We start from the raw sequence: 24024 nt of genomic DNA, 5'->3' as shown, positions 1-24024 counted from the left end.
AAATAAAGGTTCCAGATTCAAGAAATCAGAATTTTCTGTCCATTATTTCTGGGGTCAGCCATTACAGGGTTAAAGTAATTTTTTTCTTTTAGAATGAGTCATATTTATGGTTGTTGAAGTCTCACTGTTTAGAAAATACCCCGCTCTCCACTTATCATTGGCCTATTTAGTTTTCTTGGTGTCAGGTTAACATTATATTAAACCTGTGTGATTAAATTCTGCTTTCTTCCCCAGAGACCAAACTCAGTGTCACTCGTCTGGGCAGAAATGAAACAGCTTTAGGATTCTGGCTTTAAAATACAACAGGTCACCGTGTATTTTGACTTAATGCACCAGTACACCTCAGACAGGTGATACATTAAAGGAAAACATTTTAGTGAACTTGACAAATAAACTGAACACAACTATTAATAATGGCTGTGTTACACCAGGGTTTTAGACCTGGGCTCTATGACATTTCAAAATGTCTGCAGTGAAAAAAGGTCTATTGTTTTCACACACACTTGGAAATGGACAGTGTGTGATGCATTTATCAATATGTGACCTACTGAGTTGACCATTCAAGTTTTAGCTTGCACCCTTGTTTGCTGTATGATAGACAGATTGAGCTGAACTGACAGCTTATGCAGATCATGGACGATGAAGATAGAAAGTAATTAGCTAATATATGCATCAGCAGGTCAGTTGACAGAAAGTCCAAGGCTATTAAGTGAGACAAACTATTTGTAAGAAATCAGGAGTGACATGTCTCCCCAAAAAACTACAGTAAACTCCCATCCTGCCTTCCTCTCTGGGCTTCAGTCTAATGTTGGATAAATTAACTGCCCAATTACAGTTTGGCCGTTATCCCAGAAATAAATTAAATATACTGCACCAAGCGACGTCATTTGTCTGAGCAGGACTAAAATATCAGCTTTAGGATTCTGTCTGAAACTGTTCAACAGCGCACTGTTTAATCATCTGATTAAATACAAACAGGCAAAAGAAAAAATCCTGCATAATTAAGATTTAGCAGTGATGTGTCAAGATAAGCGCTCTCCATCTCCATTAAACATCAAACAAGAGAATGTCTTTCGAAACATATTTTCATCCTTTCAGTAGAGTTGCACCAATTTGGAGAATTTCTGAGAAGTGTTAATATATATATTTAGTTTTTTCTTTCAGAAGGTAGCAGAATATAATGGTGGATAATGAAGGCAGGAGTGCCAAGGACAGTTCCATTTAAACCCTTTCAAAATAAAAACAGACCCATCGCCTAGAGAGAGGCATACACATTAACTGTGTCCATCAATAACAAAATAAATGATAAAAAGCTTTTCCACAAACTGGGGACTTTATTATCATGTTAAGTGCTAAAGGAGCCATAATGCATGTTTAGTGCAACAAGACCATTCAGTACAATACAGTTTGGTGATGGAAAATCATCTGTACAAACACTGCCTGCTGCAGTCCTCACTGCTGAACAGGACACAACAGAACAGAGGTGACTTTGATATAAAAAGGTATTATTATTACTACTATTATTATTATTATTATTATTATTATTATTATTATTATTATTATTGTCGTCATCTAGATGTTTGTCATTGAAGAGTTTCCTCCTGGAACGGATGGTATGGCATCCAGTTACAGGTGAAGGAAGAGGGAATCATGGGAAGGAACGACGAGTCATGACAGGAGAATTTTACTCCTTGGTGAACATGTGCTGGACCAGGTCGCACACACGGTTGCTGTAGCCGAACTCGTTGTCGTACCTGCAATGGAACAGAGATTGGGAAGGTTAAAGAGAGAGTGGGATATATTAATGAGTGGAAAACCATCTCTCATTAGAGGGAAAACTGTCTGTAGAGCGAGAAAAATACTGATGATGATGATGATGATGATGATGATGATGATGAACCCAAATGTGCAAGTTTGAAAAAATTGTCAAAAAGTTGGACAAGGGAATCTGACATTGAAATTTAGTGGCTTTCAACACAGTCAGCACAAAATTTTATTTAAGATGCAGCTAAATTTCAATAATAAAATCTTTTGTCAGACATCTATTGTATGACCAAAATATAGCCGCTTTAAATATTTTTGTTTACCACTTTTTCCATTTGGTTTTATTGGCTGACACAGGACCTGTTTTGCAGGTGTGCCATCAGATTAGATACCATTTTCCAAAAGAAACTGTTTTCTGCAACTCATGTTTCCTGGTGTTTTAGTGGTGCAACACTACCAAATTCCCTTAGTAGGTACATTTATGTCCGAGCAACACACAAAAACAACAAACAATATTTTTCTCCACTTTTGCATTTGCAAGTTTATTCAAAATTCTAATTAACTACTTATTTCTGAGCCACTATTTCAGTCATATGACATGGGTTTTGTATAATACTTTTGTATTGTGTGTCCATAAGTACAAAAATTGAATTGTTGTTCTGTTTGGGATGATAAATTAGTTTTTAATAGTTTGTGTCTTTTGTATGGATGGAGAAACATTGAATTTAAGGGAAATTTCCCTTCAGGGAAATTTCGACAGGTAGAAACAAATTCATCAGCTAAACAAAGCTGGAAACTCATCCTCCTTAATGATGTATAAACCTTGCTCAGCCGACTTTGCTAAATATCAATTAATGAACATTGAAGTAACTGATTCAGAGATGTGACCTGTGGATCGTGCTACACTGCACACTGTTTACTGACCATGAAACCAGCTTGACAAAGTTGTCATTGAGTGCGATGCCAGCGCCAGCATCAAAGATGGAGGAGTGAGAGTCGCTGTTGAAGTCTGTGGACACAACCTGAGTGGAAAGAGATGAACACTGGTGTTTGTACAGTCTGAGATAGTTCAATAAAATATGTCTGTGCATGTGAAACTGTATAAAACATTGTGATGAGTTTAGAGAAATGCTACTTTATGTCTTGTTTGGTCATGAATGTTAAATCTACAGTAAACCAATCAAACTGAGCAGTGGCGTCATAAGCTACATGCTGCCATCTAGTGGTGGTACTACACACTCAACAACACTAACAACTTATGTTGCTCTTTTTATACAAGTTGGAAGAAAAAAAAAAAAAAATTATATGATGATATCTTGTAGCAATGCAAGTTTTTTGTACCTGGTCCTCTGTGTATCCCAGAATTCCCTTCATGGGTCCCTCAGCGGCGGCCTTGACAACCTTCTTGATGTCATCATACTTGGCCTGAAGAGGAAATTTCAAGTACAACAAATTACATCAGACACAGGAGTCTGAGGGTTAGGTTTCAAAATTGCAGCACTAGAATAATCATTTAAACATCAAATTCAGCTTGATTTCAGGTGTTTACTACACATGTCAAAGTCTAGATAAGAGAATAGCCCTGTAGTGATGAATCTATCCGAACAAGGAAGGCCAGGCTCAGGTTTTCTTCCCTATTTAACTCCATATTTACATTACAAAAACAAATGTAAAATCAAGATAAAAGGAGAGAAGGAAATCATCAGCTCTATGTTGTTTCCAAAATAAAGCAGCCTCCTCGTGTGAGTTTATATTAAAAAGGTTAGTAGAGATACTTACGGGCTTCTCCAGACGGACAGTCAGGTCAACAACAGACACGTTGGGGGTGGGGACACGGAAAGCCATACCAGTCAGTTTGCTGTAACAAGACAATCAGAGTCAGATCCAAAGGAAGAGTTCAGGTCGTATTACACTTATTGATCGTTTCTCCCCTTTAACAGCCACAACACTGAAATGCAAGGGGAAACTTTCTTTACCTCATGGGAGGGTCAGAGGTCAGGCTTAGTAGCAACAAAACTACACTTTGAGCGTGTCCAGTTGCAGAATCTTCAAGTCTAAGTGCCTAATCGTGTGACATATTTCTAGCAACTGCTTTTGTGACAGTGCTCACACAACCAAAATAAGTAACAGCGTACCCGTTCAGCTCGGGGACGACCTTGCCCACAGCCTTGGCAGCTCCGGTGGAGGCGGGAATGATGTTCTGGGAGGCACCACGTCCATCCCTCCACAGCTTACCAGAGGGACCATCAACGGTCTTCTGTGTGGCGGTGATGGCGTGGACTGTGCTCTGGAGGGAGCCGACAGGAAGGTACCATTTGAAGATATATTTGTGATCTGGCATGTTAGGTTTGTCCCGTCAGATTTCAAATCTGTTAGCAATAAACTGTTATAGTTTGAACTTTTTACACAACTAATCTAAATACAACAAATAGTCTGCTACTGCTAGAGGATCATTGAGCAAACAGTCAATGAGGTCTCTGAGTTCTTTACCATGAGACCCTCAACGATGCCAAAGTTGTCGTTGATGACCTTGGCGAGGGGAGCCAGGCAGTTGGTTGTGCAGGAGGCGTTGCTAGGGAGACAAGACAGAGAATACATGTTGGAATATATTTTAAGAGATGATCTTGGTTTAACATTTGTTTTTTTTGGCATTTTTGAAAGCATCTAGATGTTCACATCTGTCCTCAGCAGGTCTGAGAATGCTGAACATGCTGCATCACACCAGGGAGAGAGGCAGGAACATCTGTCCAATCTAAAAGGTCATTATCATCAACACCTACGAAGATTTGAAGACATTCTCCAGAACTAATTTAACAACTATTTGTGAAAAGACAAAATAAAACTTCACAGCTACATTAAAAGAAGAGCCCAAGGCGAAGTCCTACAGATCCAGTATCATCAGCAGAGATTCACCTCACAACCTTCATGGAGTTGTCGTACTTCTCGTGGTTGACGCCCATGACGAACATGGGAGCATCAGCACTGGGAGCAGAGATCACCACCCTCTTAGCACCGCCCTTCAGGTGAGCCTGCAGGGAGACACAAGAGGATGAAGGTCAGGTAATGACAAACGTGATAATAATTATGCTCATGGAAAATGGATGTCAAAGTTCACATGCTCTTCTTTCACAGTACTAAAACAAATAACAGTAAAAGAAAAGAACCAAAATGAAAAAAAAAGTCAAATCAGCCTGGGAGCAGTTGGTAAACTTACAGAGGCCTTCTCGATGGTGGTGAACACACCGGTGGATTCCACGACGTAGTCGACGCCAGCATCGCTCCATTTGATGTTGGCGGGGTCCCTCCTTTATGTAGTGACAAACAGGAGAGGTCAGACACTTGGACTTTGCAGGAAACAGATACACAGAGTGATGCTGCTAAAAAAATGATTGTATTAAACAAAAAAAAAAAAAACAAAAAAAAAACTGACTCTTAAAGAGTGACGAATACGTACTCGTGGAAGACCATGATGTGCATGTTGCCGATGACCAGCTTGCCGCCCTCGGCCTTCACCTCTCCGTGCTTCCACGTACCGTGAGTGGAGTCATACTTGAACATGTAGACCTGCATCAGGGGAGGACAGCATGAGAGAACATTCAAACACATGACCTGCAACTCACAGGGAAGGACATATTTGAGTAAAATAAAAAAATAATCAAAAGACAAGGTCTCTAATCACAGTGCTGCTGCACAATGGAAAATCTAAATCTCCACAGGTCGGTTTCCAAAGCTTCATATTAGCTCTCTGGCTCCAGTTGATGTCCAAAATTATTGAACCCATAGAAAACCTAACAACAACAACAACAACAACAACATCTCATCCAGAACGAAAACTGGAAAGGTTTTGAGAACCATTTCTACAAAATGGTCATGAACAACAGCCAGTTTCTCTCACCATGTAGTCCAGGTCGATGAAGGGGTCATTGATAGCCACCACCTCGACCTTGCCACCTGAGGCGGCGGCACGGGTCACCAGACGGCCGATACGTCCGAATCTGGAACACAGGAGGACACGGTGAGCATAGAAGAGAAAAACCCAGAGAGGATTAAAGCGGAGCCTGTGAGAATTCCCCAGACATCAGATAAAAGAGCTTTAAAGATGTTGTGATAGTTTAACTGGGGGTTAATGAGATCGTATTCATCATTTCAGAGACTTTGAAGACATAAATTGTTATTGTAGTACCAGATTGCAAGAGAGAAATGTGCTCTAGAGGCATTCAAGTATCTGCTTTTATGAGCTCGCCTGCTTTACTTTTGTCTATTCACTATAGTTCACCAGAAGTAACTTAGGTTCCTCTGGCTCCAAACCCTTAAATTATCCAAACTGATCAATTTTCACCCAAATTAAATCTAAAATCTAGTTTTATCTTCCCTCTCAGCAGCTTCATCTGCAGAACCAGTCACAGTGCTGCATCCACCTCCTGCATCTCCCGTCTCTGACCAGCAGGTGTCACTGAAACTCAAACTACACAGGGAGTCACTGCAGAGGACAAACGGGCCATACAAGGCCTGTCAACCTTGACTGAAGATAATAGTTGGCACTGGCACCTGAAAGCCTAATATGGCTGCTGTTACAGCAGGTCAAACAGCGAGGGGCCTGAAACTGGAGAGAGGAGCAAACTGAGGGAAGAGAGCTTCATCATTCAGGAGCGGAACAGATTTTTATTTTACATGTTAACCACTGAAATGACAGATTCAGCCAGGAGGAAAAAAAGCAGACAGAGCTGTAGAGCTTCAATAACGTGTGACCGTCTGTGAGGAGTGAGAGGAAAGCAATGAGCTGAAGAGGAGAGATGGAGGAGACTCCTTTCCCCTCAATTTAGCTTTAGATTACAGAGCGAGATGAGGTGGAAGTGCACCTGTGGATGAGGACGATGTGACTGTGACCTTCCAGACTCTGAGCTACGAAAAAAAAAAAAGGTCAAATACCGGAGGTGGAACGAGGCCACAAGGCAAAACAAGCTTACTCCTCTGCAAGAGTCAACACGGGATTTACCAGTGATGAAGTTAAACCACTGTGGTTAAAGGGGACTAAACAAATAAAATCATTACAGTAGAATTACACTACACCTTAGGAACGAGAAACTGGTTTCGTTTTGCTTCATTCGTTTCATGTGAAAAAAAATTAATGAGTTCAGTCAAAAGTTCACAGCAGAGTTGCCACATAAGTAAAGTTCAGCTGGAGAAATGTGCATGTTTGCATGGTGTGTCCATACAAAAGAACTAATGTCTGTCTGATATGAACTTACAGTTTTTCCTTTATGCATAAGACTGCAGCAGTCACACAGGGGAAACATGCACTGAGCCAGACAAGTTAAACTGACCTCAGTCAACAGTGGATGTGCAAACATCTCTGTCAAACACAAAATAGGATAATTTAATCCAATTCTTTAGCAATTCTGTGCATTTTATTCACAGTAGGTTATAGCAGAGGAGGTTTAGTGCCTTGCTCAAGGGCAGTCTTAACACCACGATGGAAACGCTGCATGTTTGAGGAGAACAATAAAGTTTTGTAGGCAGTTTCTCATCTGCATAATGAACCTGTTTTACAATATGGTTTAAAGTCATTGTATGTTCAACGTTTTCTATTAGAAATGAATGAATCTCTTTCAGAGTGCAACAGTGATACAAAAAAAGTTTGACCTCAAATCTACCTGTCTATATTACAAAATCAACAGAGTGGCCAGAACAGAAACACCTCTACAATTTTATGCACCAAATCAAAATAAATTCTACCTTGTGAAGTGATTTTTGTTCAGATTTCTGCTTTAGTTGTTTCTCTACTGACTATGTTTTGGTACGTTTGGAGTTTATATTTAAAATGACATTGATTTAGACATTTTATTTTATAAATATCTTACTATATAATGAAATCCAATCCACAGAGTTAAATCAAGACCTCTCTAACAGTTTACATTATTAATAGTACAAGAAAAGTAGCAGGACAAACTGTGAATAAGTGAGGCAGCGACACTGATGCTCCTGGTAAATGACTTTCTACAGTTCCAGAGTTTATAACCTGATGACATGACTTTTACAGTCTTATCTAATGTACTCTGGACGGCTGTTGCTGTTGAAGGTGATGTATAAATAAATTTCTCTTGCCTCAGTCACAAAAGGAAAAGAAGAAAGCAGAAACTTCGCACTGTTATCGTGTTACTGTAACTACACTATTTATACTTCACATGTCGAGTCTGGTTATGTAACGTTGTCTCCAGCACTCAGGAATCACATTACAGACTTACTGTCCATCTAAAGACTCCACGGTTACACGGAATATTTATCCACAACACCATCCCTGTGACATCACAAAGTTCCAGAAGTCCTGACGGCTGGTTTTAAGGCTCAGTTTCTGAATACAGGCTGTGTGCATTTCTCTGTGGACTGAGGCTTTGATACTTTCACAGTATTAATATAGAACCTAGACCTGCTTTATAATCACAAACACATGGACATCTTGCCTAATGCAATATGTGACCTTTAAAGATGTCAGTGGTACGGACTCTAACCAAAGTCAGTGGAGATGTGAGACTGGTGCTAGCGTGACTGCAAACAGCGCTGGTATCCAGCACCTGTCCCACTGAGAGTTTTGTGAATACGCACATGACTACTCAAGGCTCATGTGGCTGCACACCAAGGATGTTTTCTTCATCTAGATTCCCACGGGAACATATTCATCTATATATACTGTATATGAAACACTTTAATGAAAAGTGCTGGATCGTCTTTAGGCCGAGAACAATTTACACAACTGGTTAATCAAAGTAGCTGAGACAGATTTGAGTCTGAAGGGAAACAGATGCTTAAAGATTAAAAACAGTTAACTTAAAACCAAAGTGACAGGAATGAAGTCTGAGTTTGGAGGATTGTCTGGGGAACAGTTTCCACAACAATTTCTGTACAAGTCTCAAGATTCAGGGATGTTGCAAAGGAGGAAGAGCAATAATGTGGCGAATAACTGGCAAAAAGTTACATGCAGCTGCGGGGCTTCTAACTCGTGGACAGCCATGTCTGCCGTGTCTTTGTGCTAAGAGGAAACCTGTACAATCACTGGGAGAACACGCAACTGCTCATAAAAAGGTCCAGAGCTAAAACTCAAACTGAAACATTTCAGATTTTTATGTTCTGCAAACCCTTTGTCTACACTTCTGCCCTCTTTCACAAACAGAGGGGATGTGAGGGAAAGTGTCAGCGGACATGCAGCTCTCTGCGGTTAGTTCTGGGAAGCCACCAAGCAGCCAGAGGGCCATATGGAGCGGAGCCCATCTTTTGTTTCTGAGGGCTCAGTGTTAGCGTTGGTACAGAGCCAGGATCAAGGAGCTAAATCTCCCTGCAGCTCGACAGCAGCTGCTTCACGGAGGAGGAGGAGAGAATGTTTCGCCGGCCATCTCCAAGCCCGAGCAAGCGTCCATAAGCCGGCCGGATGGTGTCTAAACTCCAGCGGAAAGGTTAGAGGGTTAAAAATAGTCGAGGGGAGAGGAAAAGGAATGTGACAGCTGAGGAGAGCAGCGATACCGACAGAGAGGGCGGGGGTGTGGAAGAAGAGGGGACGCCAACCGTGACACCACAACACCAGCGGACTATAAATAACCAGAGAATAGACGGGTCCGGCCCAGAGTCACTGTCCAGTCACTGTCCAGCATTTGGACAAAGTCTCAAATGAACAGATGCTCAGGTCGGACTGCAGCCAGAGGACCAGCGTGGATAAGATCACCACATTACCTTTTATTTATTAACATTTATTATGTTTGAATTTTACTTCAAATCATTCTCTGCCTCTGGTCTCCTCATTATAATACCTGAAGTAATTTTTTCAGTTTTAATCAAAATGTGAACAGTTATTTATTTGCACTAATAATATCATATATGTTTTGCACTGTTTTTGTTTTCTTTGCACTGATCTTGTTTCTTCATGTAATTGTTCTTTTTCATAATGTGTACAGTTTGTCTTTCACTGGTTGTGTGTTCTTTTTTTGTGTATTTTTAATGTGTGCTCTATGTGCCCTTTAAATTGTCCCCTGGGGACAAATAAAGTTTATTGAAATGAAGTAGGGCTGCAGCTACGAGCTCTGTGGATTAGATTCATTCTGAATCGTTTGTTTGATCCACAAAATGACAGAAAACACTAGAAATTACCCAGAATTCCCTACAGCTCACGGTGAAAGCTTCATGTTGCTCAGTTTGTCCAAATAACAGATTTAAAAAATAATAATAATAAAAAAAAAAAAAAAAAAAAAAATTAAAGTTTACTGTCGCATATGTTAAAGAAAAGCATCAAATCCTCACAACTGAGAATGACGCAGGTAATGTTTCATTAGTTTTACTTAAATGACAAGTTAAAGTTAAAGAATATCTTCAAGCCTTTAATTCAACATGGAGAAACTTTTTTGTTCTTTGGCTCGTTTGGTTCTACAGCATCCAAAGTATAAACTTATGATTTAATATAATTAAGAGAAAAATCACATCATCTCCACAGTGACTCATATCCTCATTTCCTTCATCTGACTCCATTTTCTCCTTGTCTTGAAGTAAGATAATTAAAAGACTCTGACAGATTCGAGGTCACGGGAACACTGTGGTTGGATCTTTGAGCTCTCAGTTATTAGGTGCAGGTGTTTCAGAAATGAAGGCTTTTCTGCTCTTGCCTTCACATCATGTGGATCTGGGTCCGAGCAGCAGCTTAAAGCCCAGAGTATAAAAAGGTCCAGTGAAGCAGAGACCTGGGGTATCAGCTGCAGATTGTCCACATTCAGACACTTCTACCGTCAGCGTGTCACATTTCAGACAGGAAACCAGAGAGGGATTTAGGGACTTCAGCATTTTTGGATGCTGGCCGCTGGTTTGTTTAACTTCGGTCTATCATCATCACCACTGATGCTGCCAAATCAAATAGTTTCCCCAGTTTTAAAAGTAATGTTAGTCCAGCAGTAAATGTCTGAGGTCGCAGGGTGACACAAGTGTAATCTATCTCACTCAAGTCTCTCAGGGGATTTGATTTATTCTCTACTTTGTTTTTAGCAAGAGAACCAAGATCAGATGTTTCTTTCTGGATAACTGAATATTTCTGACAAATAAGCAAAGAGACATGTTGGTGTCCTGCAGGGTTTGTGGTGATTCAGATAATTAGAGTCTGAGCAAACATCGATTTATAAACAGCATTAAAGTGTCAGAGCTGCAACAACTAAACTAGTCAAAAAAACAAAAACATTAACTAGCAACTATTCTGATAATTGATTAATTTTGGACTGTTGATCAGACAAAGCGATTTGAAGGCATCACTCTGGGCTCAGGTGAGTTGTAACAGGTGTTTACTATTAACTATGATTAAATTGAGAAGATAATCAGCTGCTAATCAGAGTGATTGTTAGCTGCACTACAGTATGTGAGCTTCACTCTGAGCTTGACCCAGGCTGCAGTCTCAGCACTAAAGAAACTGACAGCAGGTAAAAAGGGGAAGCATCCACTCACCCGTTGATTCCGATCTTCACCATGTTGTCTGATGTGGTCTAGTCCTCACTGGAAGAGAAAGAGCACGAACACCAAATTCATTTTCCACCCAAAGCAAGAGGAAGCTCATCATGCAAAGCTGGGAGGCTGCAGCAAGAACCCAGGAGCCAGATTCTTTCCCCAGTGAAGCTCTGCAAGACTAAACAAAGGGAAGCTGCAGAAAAGCTGAAATTTAACAAGAAACAAATCTGCATTTTGCACAATTACCAACTTTTAAACTATCTTAAGTTTTAAAAACAGAGAGAACAGTTAGGCTGTTTATCTTCCACCTGAACTCTCTAAACGGTCACAGCGAGAAGTTTCAGTCAGAAAGTACCGTCCGTGAAGGCACCTCTGTCTCTGTCCTCTGAGGGGGGAGTGAGAGCGGGACCGAGCAGAGGGGTCACCGCCATTTATCCCCGCCGCGCCGCCGGACACGCCCCCTGCCCTCAGAACGCCAAGGTCGCTGCTCGTCAGCTTCTTCAAACCGGAGACAACAGGTTCACAGGTGACAGGGCTTCTCTTCACACCAGCTGAGAGGTCACACGAAACACCACAACTCACCTGGACTCAGGTGGCATCACTCTGACCGCCTCACTCGTTTGACTTAGACAGGACGCGATGTGGATTTGTCTACTTTCTATTAAAAACCATTCCTCCGCCAAGCAAAGTAGTTCCTGAGTAGAGGTTAAATAGTAGAGTCCAGTCAGTTAGGCAACAAAAATATTTGGCCCCTCAATGACAGAATCATAAATCATATTTATACTGTAAATACAAGAATATACATGTACATAACAATAAATATGAATGTGTGACATTTAATTATTATCAATGACTGATAGATAAGGCATGGTTCAACACACACAAAAATATATATCTGTCGACTTGTGTCATTTTCTTCCCATTGAGTATTAACATATTCATTCAAGGGGAAAAACAACACAAAACCATTTGTATAAATCTGTTTTATTTTAAAATAAATCAAACACTGATAAATAAAATACTCAAGGGAATAAATGACCAGATTCAGACCTGCAGCCCCACCACGACTGTGTTGGCCCCATGACTGACCCTAATCACTGACCCCTGCTGAAGGTGTTCAGGTTCCTCATGAATAAGAAATGACTGAGTTACTGTGTCTTTATCAACACGTCTGCTTGTTTATTCACTTATTCATTTCTTGAGTCATAGTGTCAACATACCTCCATCACTGCTGCTGCATTATTCTCACACTGTGTTTTTCTTTCAAGAGTCAGAATCAGAATCAGAATCAGAATCAGTTTTATTGCCAAGTATGTTTTCACATACAAGTTGAACAGCAGTAAAGTCAGATTTACTGCCACTGACCACACAGATACTGATGCACGTTAACTTGAAGAGGAAGCGTTGAAGTGACAGTGAAGGAAGCCAGGAGCTTTCAGTGTAGTTGATCTTTTCCTCTGTCCAAAATCAGGAGTTACCCACTACACCTCCTCCCCACCACCTCCCCACCCCCCACTCTCCTGTCCAGTCTCATGTTCGCTGTAAGACACTGGGGGTCTGTCGGTCATGTGATGCTGAGGAGCTCGCTGCTACGTGAACCACAGCACGGACAGAGAGGAGGTGCAGAGGAAATGTCACAGCGGCTTCACTCAGGCTTTAAGCTGCCACCGTCTTTTAGTTTCCATCCTCCCGCTGCTGCAGGACGCTGAGCTAATTCATATCTTTATCAAACAAATCAGAGCACACGGGGAAATTACAAGCATTTAAAACATGGTTTAAAACAGACATGTGGTGATTCTAGTTTCTTATTATCATCAAATCCCATGAAAAGACAGAAACAACATGTGAGTCCGGCTCTTAACTCTTTCTGAATTCCCAACCCGTCTGAGTTAATTAAAACTTAATCTGCTCACAAACAGAAAGTTTCATTTCTGTGTAATTCCCTGAAACAGCTGGGCCCTGTAGTTTTCAGGAAACTGTACTGGAACAGGAGGAAACAGTTTTTTTTAAAAATGGGAACTATTTTCAACAGCGGATGAATCCGGTGAATATTTCAGGCAGCAGGACAGTGTGTGTGGGAGTGAGTCACAGTAAACGCCATTGTGTGTGTTCGTGGTGGTGAAGGAACATGTCAGCAGGTCCCACTCATGTGTTCTTCATAGTTTTTAGAAACAATGGAGCTCAGGATCTGATACATCAGGCTGAGATACACACAAATACTTGTTTTTACACTGGTTCGTGACAAGAAGACGAATATAAAATAAAATACTGTCAGACTGTCAGAAAACAGTGAGAGGTATGAGATCCAAACAGTGTCCACCAGAACCTTCTACCCCTGCAGGCCGACAAACCGCTCTATAAGTCAGAGACGCAGGGTGAAGTAAAGGTCAGCCTATAAATATGACAGAGCCCGGGCTCTCTTCATATAGTCTCTATATGTCAAAGGGTGTGACATTTGGTGGGAGGACAACACGAGGGGGGCGAGGAGGAAACAAAAAGGGACTGAAGGTTAGACTGGAGGCTTGAGTGAAAGTTTAGAGTGGAATACAATAAGACTGAGATAAGATAAAGCTTTTTCTTTTGTGCACGTCGTGGTGTAACAGTGTACTTACCTGCAGTTTGTATTGGACCTGGTTCCAGACGAGCATTGTCATTGGTCAGTGGTGCATTCCAGCTGCACTGATAATTCCCATGATCCCTCACAACCGTCCGTGCTTTATCAACAAAAAAAAAAAAGAGCTGGAACCTGGTTGCTATGACGACCCGTGTGGTTAATAATTCAAGTCTGGCTCTCTCCTGTCTAGTGTTTGTCTTCCTGCCACTCAGACTCTATGAACCTGTTGGATTCAGGTTTTTCTGACCTCCGCGACCTGATGCTGGTCTGTGTCAGTCTGTTGTCACTGTTCGCTTCGATTTCTGCTTCACCTAAACTTCACCTAAACAACCTCTTTGTAAGATTCTCTGCTATTTCAAGACTTTCACAGAGAACTGAACAAACTCCCTGACTTGTCCCATCTTAAAAAAAACACAAACTTCCTGGTGTGAAAAAGCTGAAAATGCTGCGTCTTTCTTTATTGTGATTTTCTGCCCGTTATTGGAGCAATGATCCTTTCACTGTCAGTGCTGCTGTAACTATAACTGTGACACTTATTATTTCACTAATCAGTAATTCAGTATCTAAATCAATTTTTTTTTCTTTTGCAGTCAGGTCCCTGAGGCTAACCCAAGGAAATTAGGTTTTACTTTCCCTTAGTGTTTTAGTTCTCTGACTCATTGGTTGCTATACACCTCATTGTTTTATCTGTTCTTCTTCTCTTTGAAACCTTTTGATTTTATTGATTCTATGTTATTGCTGCCTTGTTAAGAACTTGACAGTGGTGCTGCTCACGTCTGCTTAAATCACTAATTATAAACTAAAGCTTCAGCTGGAATTCAAACTGTAAACTCGACATCAGTGAATGTTTCTGATGGAGGTCAAAAAGCTAAAAATCATGACTGCGTTTTTGTATAAATCTCCATTTCTGGGCTTTAGAGAATGTTGCACCTTATTTCATCATATCAGCTGTTGAGGCTTTGGTTTGCACAGCTCCACACAGCCTGTAGTCAGTGATACTGCACAACCTCCACCGAAATGTTCCCGACCTGTTTCTGCAGCTTTCTATCACATCTCACAATCTTCTGCAGCAGATGGAGAAGCCTGGTTGTCAATGTGTGGCGTTTTAAGGACAAAAAAGTTGAGACTCAAAGTTCATTCTTGGCGTCTACAACTTCAGGACAACTACACAAAATCCGGCTGTTGAGGAAGATTGTGTCATGTCAAAAAAAGAAACTCAAGAGCTCTATTTAACATTTAGTTTTTTGCTAAACTAGTGTTTGTAAAGTCAAGAATGAACTGTCACAGTTAGTGGTGACAGGAATGAAAACTTAAATACAGGGATAAGGAACCCACTGTGGAAAAGGCAGCTCCCAAACAGGTCAAATAAAAAGGCTTAAAGGTGACACGTCCAAAAATCATCCGGAACGCAGGAAAGGTACGAGGACACAAAGAGGCTGGAGGTTTTCCTGAGAACAAAACAAAAACACAATGAATAATTCATCCAGAGGAAGGAGAAAACAGGAAATCAACTTTACCACCTTTAGATTGTGTTTTTTTTTTTTTGTTTTCATTTTTCCCATGAAGTGATTGAATCTGAGTCGCCCCAGGAGGCTCAAACTGTTTATGGAGATGACCTTTTATAATTTCATTTTAAGCTGATGACATTTATAGCATCTCCTTTTCATTAAAGGGTGGATGTGACATTAGGTGCAGGAGAAAGAAAAGAGAAGAAAGGTCACGAGGCAGACTTGAGTCTGGACGACGGGAGTGGGCGATGGAACCTGCTGAGCCACCGGGAGCCTCTGTCTCACATCTGCGCTAAAGACATTTCAGAAGCTTTAATCTAAGTGTGATAAGTCGTAGATTTTAGTTTAATATGATGATTGTGACCCAGCTTTTGCTGAATAAAACATGCTGTTTCTGGCAGCTCCTCCCTGGGAGAAATCCTCCTGAGGTGCACAAGAGATGATGAGTTTATATTTCATGGTTTGCATGAGCAAATTTAAACACACATAAAAAGAAAACAGCGACATGAAGGCAACCGTAAACCTCATCAGGATATAAAAAAATATGACACTGTGCAGCCTTTTATTGGCCACTGATTAGAAAACATCAGTCACAGTGAATTATGAGTGTGAAACTGTACGGAGTCCTGAAACTGACAAAATATAATAATAAATTAATTATTTGAAAAGTCTAAAATACAACTGAATACACCAATAAATGATTTTAATAATTGAAATGCAGAGAAAAATAAAGGTTTGTATGTTTCCTTCAACCTTTTAACAATTGATAAAATAAACCAAAACTTAATTTCTTTTACTCTTCTATTTACTATTACTTGGACTTGACATATGGAGACCCAAATCTGACAAAATAAAATAAAAATCATAATTATTCAACATGTCCAAAATATGACTAAATACTCCAATAAATTATTTTGATAATCTAATAATTTATTTAATAAAGGTTTATACTCTTTATCTAACCTTCACTCAGCTGTTTGTTTTCAACCAATTTATTATTAATTTCACTACTTTATTTTCCAACGCTTGCATTTCCCTTTTTTCCCTATGGAGCATCTGGCAAAATATAATGATAATAATAATTATTCAACCTGTCCAAAATATGACTAAATAACCATTAAATGAGTTCAATAGTTTAAATGGAGCGTAAAAAGAGAGAAAATAGGGGTTTATACCTTTTCTTCAACCTTCACAGTCGTTTTGTTTTGAATGAATCATTTTTTCTTTTTATTATTACTTCCACCAGCTCCTTTAGTTTCTGACTCCGACATTTTCCGAACCTCACAATCTAGCTAAATGATTAAAATGGAGTGTAGAAAGAAACATAAAGTTTTATACTTTTCAGCTTCAGGACTGAACTAATCTGATCTCACAACCTCCGGGATAAAGGGAGAAAAGGAGGCAGAGGAGGTTCAGGGACAGATGAGAGGGATGGAGGAGAATCGATCGGTGCACAGTCAGGAGAGGAAAACTGACTGCAGCCTTCAGGGGCCGACGTAGAAGAGACAAACCTGGAACGACCCCACATTAACACAACTTCACAGTCCGGTCTACAGACTGGGTGGAGGTGGGGGGGACACACTTTCACTGCCGTGTGGCGCCCTCTAGTGAAAATATGAACACTGTGCTGAGGCACCAGGAGACACACCTGCTCACAGCTGGAGCGTTTCACTTCTTGACCTTTGGGGAGAGTTCGGACAAGAGAGTTTTGTCTGTATTTATTGTGTAGAGCCGCACATGTTTTGTCTTCTCTTGATACCGTGTGATTTTACACTGCTGTTTGTTTTTATTATTGTTGTGTGGACTCCAGGAAGACAGGGACCCAAACCAAGTTGTAGAACGACTCTGGAGGTCAAACAGACGTGACATGAACACAAAGGGAAACCAAACAACAGCTGCCTCTCAGATCATAACCACAAACCGCAGCAGTTTGTGATTAACTCGTTAAACAGAGTCCCGTGTGGCTGCCACCTCGCAGGCCGCCATTCTAACCCGCCAGGATTAGACCATCCGTCTTCATCGAGCTGCAGCCTCCGCCTCGGCCAGACTGGCTGAATCTAAGAGCTTTGCTGGCAGACGGAGAGCGCGTCGTCCTTGTCCTGTCCTCTGTTACAGGAAGGGGCCTCTAATCAGCTCTGCAGAGAGGATGCAGGCAGAACTGGCAGGAAACCAGTTGAGGAGAGGTAAACGAGAGGGGACGGACGGCTGTGCGGGATTTTTCATTCATAATTCATTCACCTGGTTGTTTATTAGTTCACACTGCAAAAAGTGGTGAATATGAATCAGTGTGACATTTAAATGAAGTTTTATTCAGGTAAACAAGTGATTTGTTGTAAAAACACTGGGAGACAGTTTTTTGTTTTGAACGTTTTCTCACATAAATTCTCATCTTTAATAATTTTGTTCCCTGTTCCCTGACTTCGTTTTGCATTAACTCACCTTCTTTTCTTCTCAGACTGAATAATTTGACTCATGAATCTTTTTATTCGTGAATTCTGTCCTTTCCTTAAGTGGCTGAGGTGATGTTAGGTTACATGAGGCTATTGAACTGTTTAATGCTGTTCTTTTGTTCATGATTGAATTCAACAGGGTGAAAACAGACAGTGAAGCTTCACCCACCTGATGCTGAGGGCGCTGTGAAACTCAAGAACCTCCAGTTTCCAATAAACCTGGTCTCAGAGCTCAGGTAAAGGTTGGTTGGCCTGGTTTATGGGTAGAATGAAATATCTTAAGAGTAAAAGCAAAGACTCTCAGCTCTCCAGAGGTTTTTAGTAGGTGGAGAAGCAGCTTTCATTTTATACAAGAACCTGAGCTTTGACCAAAGCTCATGACATTAACCCATCCCATCAGATGGGATCCCATAATGAATAAATGATCAAGCCTTTTAAATGTCAACATTATACATCATGCTGCTTTTTAGATCCATGTACATACAGGGAGTTACCTCATAAATATCCCAAAAAAATAAAAAAAGGTAAAACTTTCATTGGAAATTTCTTCATCTTACATAAATTTTTCAGTGGATTTGGTTGAAATTTGAACAGAACATTGCAGAAATGTGAACAGTTGTTGCTTCATGTTTTTTACCTGAACAAACGATTTTAAGTTTTTTAAAAAGTTTTCACTTTCTCAAAGCCACATTTTAAATGTTTGATGATGATGATCTTATTTGGTCCTGCATAAAAGATCCAGATCTAAATTTATTTTATTTTACTTTAAACCTTTTTATGGGAATATTGCACACATGTATATAACATAAAGATATTATATTACTCCCTTTTTTAAAATAATAATATTACATTGAGTGGTTTTATTTAAGATATCTGTACTATGTCGACTGAGGTTTTCTGTCTCACACCGGCTGGACCTGTTTTTCAGTGCTTCAGTTACAGTTTGTAAGAGTTCAGATTGTTGCTCGATGACTAAATATTAATCTTAGTTCCTCATTTTAGCACATTTTGTTTTATCAAACTTTTCTGAACTATTTTCTGAACTGTTTTAAATTGTCTTGAGGACGTCGAATGATAAATGACCAAAGATATTCTCCAGTTTAATAAGAGTGGGACAGATGTCATTAAAACCCTTTTTACAACAGCTTTGTTTCCCTGTTATTATGATTATAACTATATGATTCCTTCAGTTTTCTCCATTACAGTTATTTGCATGTTTGATTTCATTTTAATTATTGATTTTATTCTAAATACTTATTGAGCACTTGAGTTGGTTTTGAATGTGTTGCCCAGTTTTTAAATAAATTAGATTCGACTTGATTTGATCTCTGCAGCAGCCAATAAGTTTCTTGTCTGTCCTCTCATCAGGAGCGTGAATACTTCAGGGTCGTGACCTCCACACTCATGGGTGACAGATGGACTTTCACACGACATGAAGGGAGTCAGAGCGTCTCACTTACATCATCTTCACACACACACACACACACACACACACACACACACTGATAACTTAACTGCCACTCTGTGTGTGTCACCTGGGCTTTGTGCTGTCTCGGGCTCTGTCAGATTTTCACGCCGAGGCGTCGGCGAGCTCTTCGCCTCCGCTGCTTATCTGCTGCTCTCTGCAGGGACTGAGACTCGGGGCTGGTCTGAGGTCTGCTGCTGTCGCTCACATCGCTCCTGCAGCCTCTGAGAGGAGGAAACCAGAAAACAACCAGAAACACAGAAAAGAAAAGTAGAGTTTAAAATGCTGTTGAGATCAGAAGAAGTTTATGGTAAAAACAAAGTTATACCAGTAAAAATGTAAATATCAGAGATAAACATGCATAATGTAACATTGATTTTGGATCATTTATCATTTATTATCATTTACATTTATCTCTCTTTGGGGATTTTTATGTTTTCAGATCAGCTGTAGAATGAATGGATGGAAAGACAGACAGGAAATAAAGACACAGTGGGCTAATTTATCCACAGTAACTATAAGCTTTTTCAAAGAGGACAGTTTTAAGCCTAATCTTAAAAGCAAAGAGGGTGGCTGCCTCCAGAACCACACGCTCCAGAAAAAAGCCTTTGAGTCAAAAGACCTTTGACCTATGATTTCAAACTTGGCCTCCATCGTGATTTTTACAAAACAGCTGAAACAAGTTGATTTTCTTTTGAAACTGGTTAAAATGTTTTCTCTGGACGGGTAGGTTCATTAACTTGGTTAATCATTGACGGATTACCAAACATTAGATAGTTGCTTTGGACATTTTAATGTTCAGATGGGCCATTAACAGATCCCACAGTCCTTCCTGTGGAAGTGAGGGGGGATAAAATCCACCGTCGTGCAAAAATGTTTTCAAAGGCTGCAACAAAAGTCCAAGTCAGACAAGTCAAGATATGCAGAGTCTGCTCTTTATGTTCCTGCAGCTCAAGATGACAACTGTCTCTGTCTGGTAGAAAGAGGCAGATCCACTTGATCGGATCAACTTAGACAGATGAAACTTCACATTAACCTCAGATAAACGTCAGAACGAGGACTGTGGGTTTTGTCACTTTCATTAGAAACACGTTAAGAAGAGATGTGTGAACGAGACAAACGACAGCAGTGAGCAAAACCTTTTCTTATGTTCACGTAGACACGATCAACAGGTCGAAAAAAAGGGTTCAGCGTCGTCTCCAGAGTCACTGTGACAGGATCCCTGATGGACAGTCATTCACTGTGACACAGACTGAAGCTGAAACCTTTTTAGGAAACTTGCTTTCTAAACGTTGGCCCACTGAGCTGCCAAGGCTTTTACCGACTCGCTGTAAGAGGAACCGGCAACAGGCTGCGTTTGGTCGAAGCACTTCAATTAGTGAAGTGAATTCAGAAGCCAAAACCCTCGGAAACATCCCCAGACATTCGTCAGACATTGTTTACATCTTAGCCGACGCTCTCGTCCAAATCTGCAGTGTCCTCAGGAGCAAAATGAATGTCTCGAATGTCCTGGTTCCACACAAAGATACCTGCCAGGGTGAGTTGCAGAAAACCTAGACTGTCCTCAAGTTATTATCCATATTAAAAGAAACAAACCACAGATCATTATTTTGTGATGCAGCAGGAAGAAGACATACTGTTGGTAAAGATACCTGCACTCTAAAACACTCTGTGCAGTGATTTTGTTTGAGGTGTCATGTTGTGTGATTTTAGTGGACACCATCACAAAACTTATTTCCTGTGGCTCTGACATAAAAGTTTATGACTGGGTCCTGTCAGAGGAGCTGAGTCACTTCCTCTGTCATAAACTGAAAACTCATCTTTTTCCAGATGTAGCACATCACCGTCTCATCATGTCACCTTGGTCTTCTCACTGTAATTACAATCCAAAAAGTCTCCAGTCAAACTGGAGCTTTTATATGTTTTCCTTTCTCAGTCTTTCTTCTATACCCAGCTCTCATCCACCCCTCACTAATGATTACAGGTTCTGTACAGTGAATTCATGAAAGCTCCATCCAGTATAAAGGTAGATGTCCATGTGTTTGTGACTATAAAGCAGGTCTAGGTTCTATATTAATACTGTGAAAGTATCAAAGCCTCAGTCCACAGAGAAATGCACACAGCCTGTATTCAGAAACTGAGCCTTAAAACCAGCCGTCAGGACTTCTGGAACTTTGTGATGTCACAACAAAGCAGTCACCGCTCTCAGCCACGCCCCAAGCCCCGCCCACCTGGACCCACCATCCAACCTTACAGGATTTGGTTTCTCTGAGTGTTAACCTGAAATCTACTATATTTTTATTAGATCACTCAGAAAACAGTCAATCAGAATCCTCTCTTCTGATTGGCTGACTGACGTGTTGTTACTAGAGCTCCAGAGAGAAGCCTGAAAGAGGAGATGTGAAACTACACTGAGATGGTTTTTGGTTCTTAAAACTACAAATATATCTTCTGATGGAGATCAACACTTCAAATAAAACACAGAAGAAGATTAAAATGTTGGACCTTTAAGTATCAATACAATATGATTTTGATTGTTATGGCTCCTGCTGCACTGGAGTCACTGAAACAATGACGTGAAGTGTGAAGTGCAGACTGTCAGTTTAAATCTGAGGGATTTTACATCCATACTGGGTGAACTGTGTAGAGCTCAGTGCTTTTATTACAAAGTCTCTCAACTAAAACAGGACAATGATGTTAGACATGCAGGCCGACCAACCAGGGATCTGTTTAAAGGACAAACTGATCAGACGTTCTGCTGTTGAGGACCAGACTGAAGCCGAAACAAGCAAAGAGTGAAGACAGGGAGCACAGACCTGGAGGACATGAAGAGTCTGCTGATGTCTGATGAGTCTTATACTGGAGAAAGTCTCTGATTTTGAAGGATTTGCATTGACAATAATTTATCTGATTACTTTTTGTCCCCTTAAACTGGAATAGTTTACAGTCAGCATTTAGCAGCACAGAGCCAACAGAAAGAAAAACACCTCCTGCTCCTTGGTCTGATAAAGAAATGTGAGGGAAACAATCAAAACCCAGGACCAAAGATTTTGCCTCCCTGGACCCAGATGAGCTCCCTCACAGTTTCCATTACACAGAGACGGTGAACTCGACCCTCAGGAGTCGTTTGTTTTGGTTTCAGGGGCCTGACGTGCGGCCTGAATGCGGCTTCAGAGGCCTTTTCGCAGCAGCGGGGAGCCAATCAGCAGGACAACGCTGTGAGCCGAAAACAAAGAGCATCGATTCGGCCAGACTCGAGTGCGAGATCAATCGTTATGGCATTTACTGTGAGCTCTGTGAAACCCATATAAGCTGCTGCTGGACTTTCCGTCTCCGTGTGTGTGTGTGAATATCATCACTGCTGCAGTCAGTCACGGTGAGAAATCAGCGCTGATGTGTCATGTGTTTGTGTGAAGGTTGAACCAAAGCAACAGAACAGTAGATTTTTTCAACCACCAGTGGATTCTGGGTAATAAATCTGTGACACAGACAACACATCCCTGTTATTTAAGGCCACATCTCTGAGCTGAGCAGTACGTCTCCCATCAGGAAGAGTTTGGGCCAAGTCTGCATCCTCCCAAACTAACAGGGGCTGGCAGTTTGGAGTCTCGTCCTCCTCTGCTGCAAATAACCTTTTCATTCCCAGTGTGTGGTCACGTGCAGCGCTGCAGTAATTTCACTGATGAGGCCACAGTTATGCACAAATGCAAGATGTTATGTTGCTGTTGTATTAGACAGGTGTATTGATGAACACTGACGGACACAGGATCTGTTCCTTCAGATCTGACTCCAGCTGATCCTGCTTTGTTTTAGTGTCACTGCCTCTATGTTGCCCCCTCTGGACAGTTTTGTGTTTCTTCCTGTTTCTTGGTTCATCTCCTGAGTCATTTTATTTTGTAATATTAAAATTCACTTTTTATATTTATTACTTATATTCAATGTTTCCTTTTGCCTCATACTAAGTATTGATTCTGCTATTCTACTGGGTTTCAAACTTTCCTGCTGCTGTTCCTGTTTGGCATCAATAAAATTGATCTTTTTCTTTTTTAAATCTGAACACTGGCAGAAAAAAATTATTCAAATCCAATGAAACCTTGCTACTTTTATAAAATAGTGTTAAAATAAAATTTGTCTGAATTAAGCCAAGTCCGTCTTATTTTTGTCCCCTAATGTCACAAATTTGTGGCTTTACACAGCGTTTGACCCCCCCCTCTATTGTTCGACCCTCTAATGGACAAAAAGCTTAGAATCACTGCTTAGTGACTAAATCCATATGACTTATAGTTGATGTGACTTATTCTGAATATGAAGGTGTGCAGGTACCAGTTTACGTCCATGAATAGTGTCACGTCCCTCTTTTCCCTCTCGGCCCCGCCCCTCCTGTCCTGCAGAGGAAACCCTGTGTGTGGAGGCGTCTTAAAGCTGAAGGACTGAGTCGTCCTCTCCGGCTGCCAGGGACAGGATTACCCAGCAGACAACCACACTGCTGCCTTCACCTCGTCCTGACCCGCCCACTCTGTCATCCACGCACACACACACACACACACACACACAGACAGTGAAAGATACTTCTAAAGATGATCCTCCCTGCCAGTCTTCCTTTGACGACGTTGAACCTGAAGCTGATGCTGAAGCGAAACCTCAGAAATGGTGGAGGTACAGTATTTTATTTTGTAAGTTATGACAGTCAGACGACTTTTATGAGCTGTAAAACAACTTTTTAAAATCAATCAGAAGAAATCAATAAGTTATTCT

At 40.8% G+C, this 24024-nt stretch overlaps 1 protein-coding gene and 1 long non-coding RNA gene across 3 annotated transcripts; one reads left to right on the top strand and one right to left on the bottom strand.

Annotated features, from left to right (window-relative positions):
- Positions 1 to 1314: 1314 nt before the first annotated feature.
- Positions 1315 to 11700, bottom strand: LOC139634576 (glyceraldehyde-3-phosphate dehydrogenase-like). Of its 2 annotated transcripts, none has more exons than XM_071501125.1 (12): positions 11588 to 11700; positions 11233 to 11280; positions 5660 to 5759; positions 5219 to 5328; positions 4979 to 5069; positions 4678 to 4793; positions 4255 to 4336; positions 3900 to 4051; positions 3544 to 3622; positions 3106 to 3189; positions 2689 to 2786; positions 1315 to 1754 (listed from the first exon to the last, which is right to left on the bottom strand). In XM_071501125.1, exons 2-12 carry the CDS (start codon positions 11253 to 11255, stop codon positions 1685 to 1687), a joined length of 1005 nt encoding a protein of 334 aa, XP_071357226.1. In that variant the 5' UTR covers positions 11256 to 11280; positions 11588 to 11700; the 3' UTR covers positions 1315 to 1684. The 2 variants fall into 2 exon arrangements, with proteins under 2 accessions (XP_071357226.1, XP_071357227.1); XM_071501126.1 differs by having other exon boundaries at positions 1504 to 1754; positions 11541 to 11647.
- Positions 11701 to 16606: 4906 nt separating this feature from the next.
- Positions 16607 to 19524, top strand: LOC139634680 (uncharacterized). The gene is made up of 3 exons (XR_011694021.1): positions 16607 to 17537; positions 17944 to 18040; positions 19173 to 19524. It is a non-coding gene; the product is annotated as an uncharacterized lncRNA (long non-coding RNA).
- The last annotated feature ends 4500 nt before the right edge of the window (positions 19525 to 24024 follow it).

The sequence above is a fragment of the Trachinotus anak genome, unplaced genomic scaffold (genome assembly GCF_046630095.1).
Source record: "Trachinotus anak isolate AG129_WGS33_773 ecotype Australia unplaced genomic scaffold, CSIRO_AGI_Tana_v1 ptg000016l, whole genome shotgun sequence".
NCBI lineage: Eukaryota > Metazoa > Chordata > Actinopteri > Carangiformes > Carangidae > Trachinotus > Trachinotus anak.
Note: the sequence above shows the minus strand (reverse complement) of the source record. Positions and strands in the feature narration are given on the sequence as shown.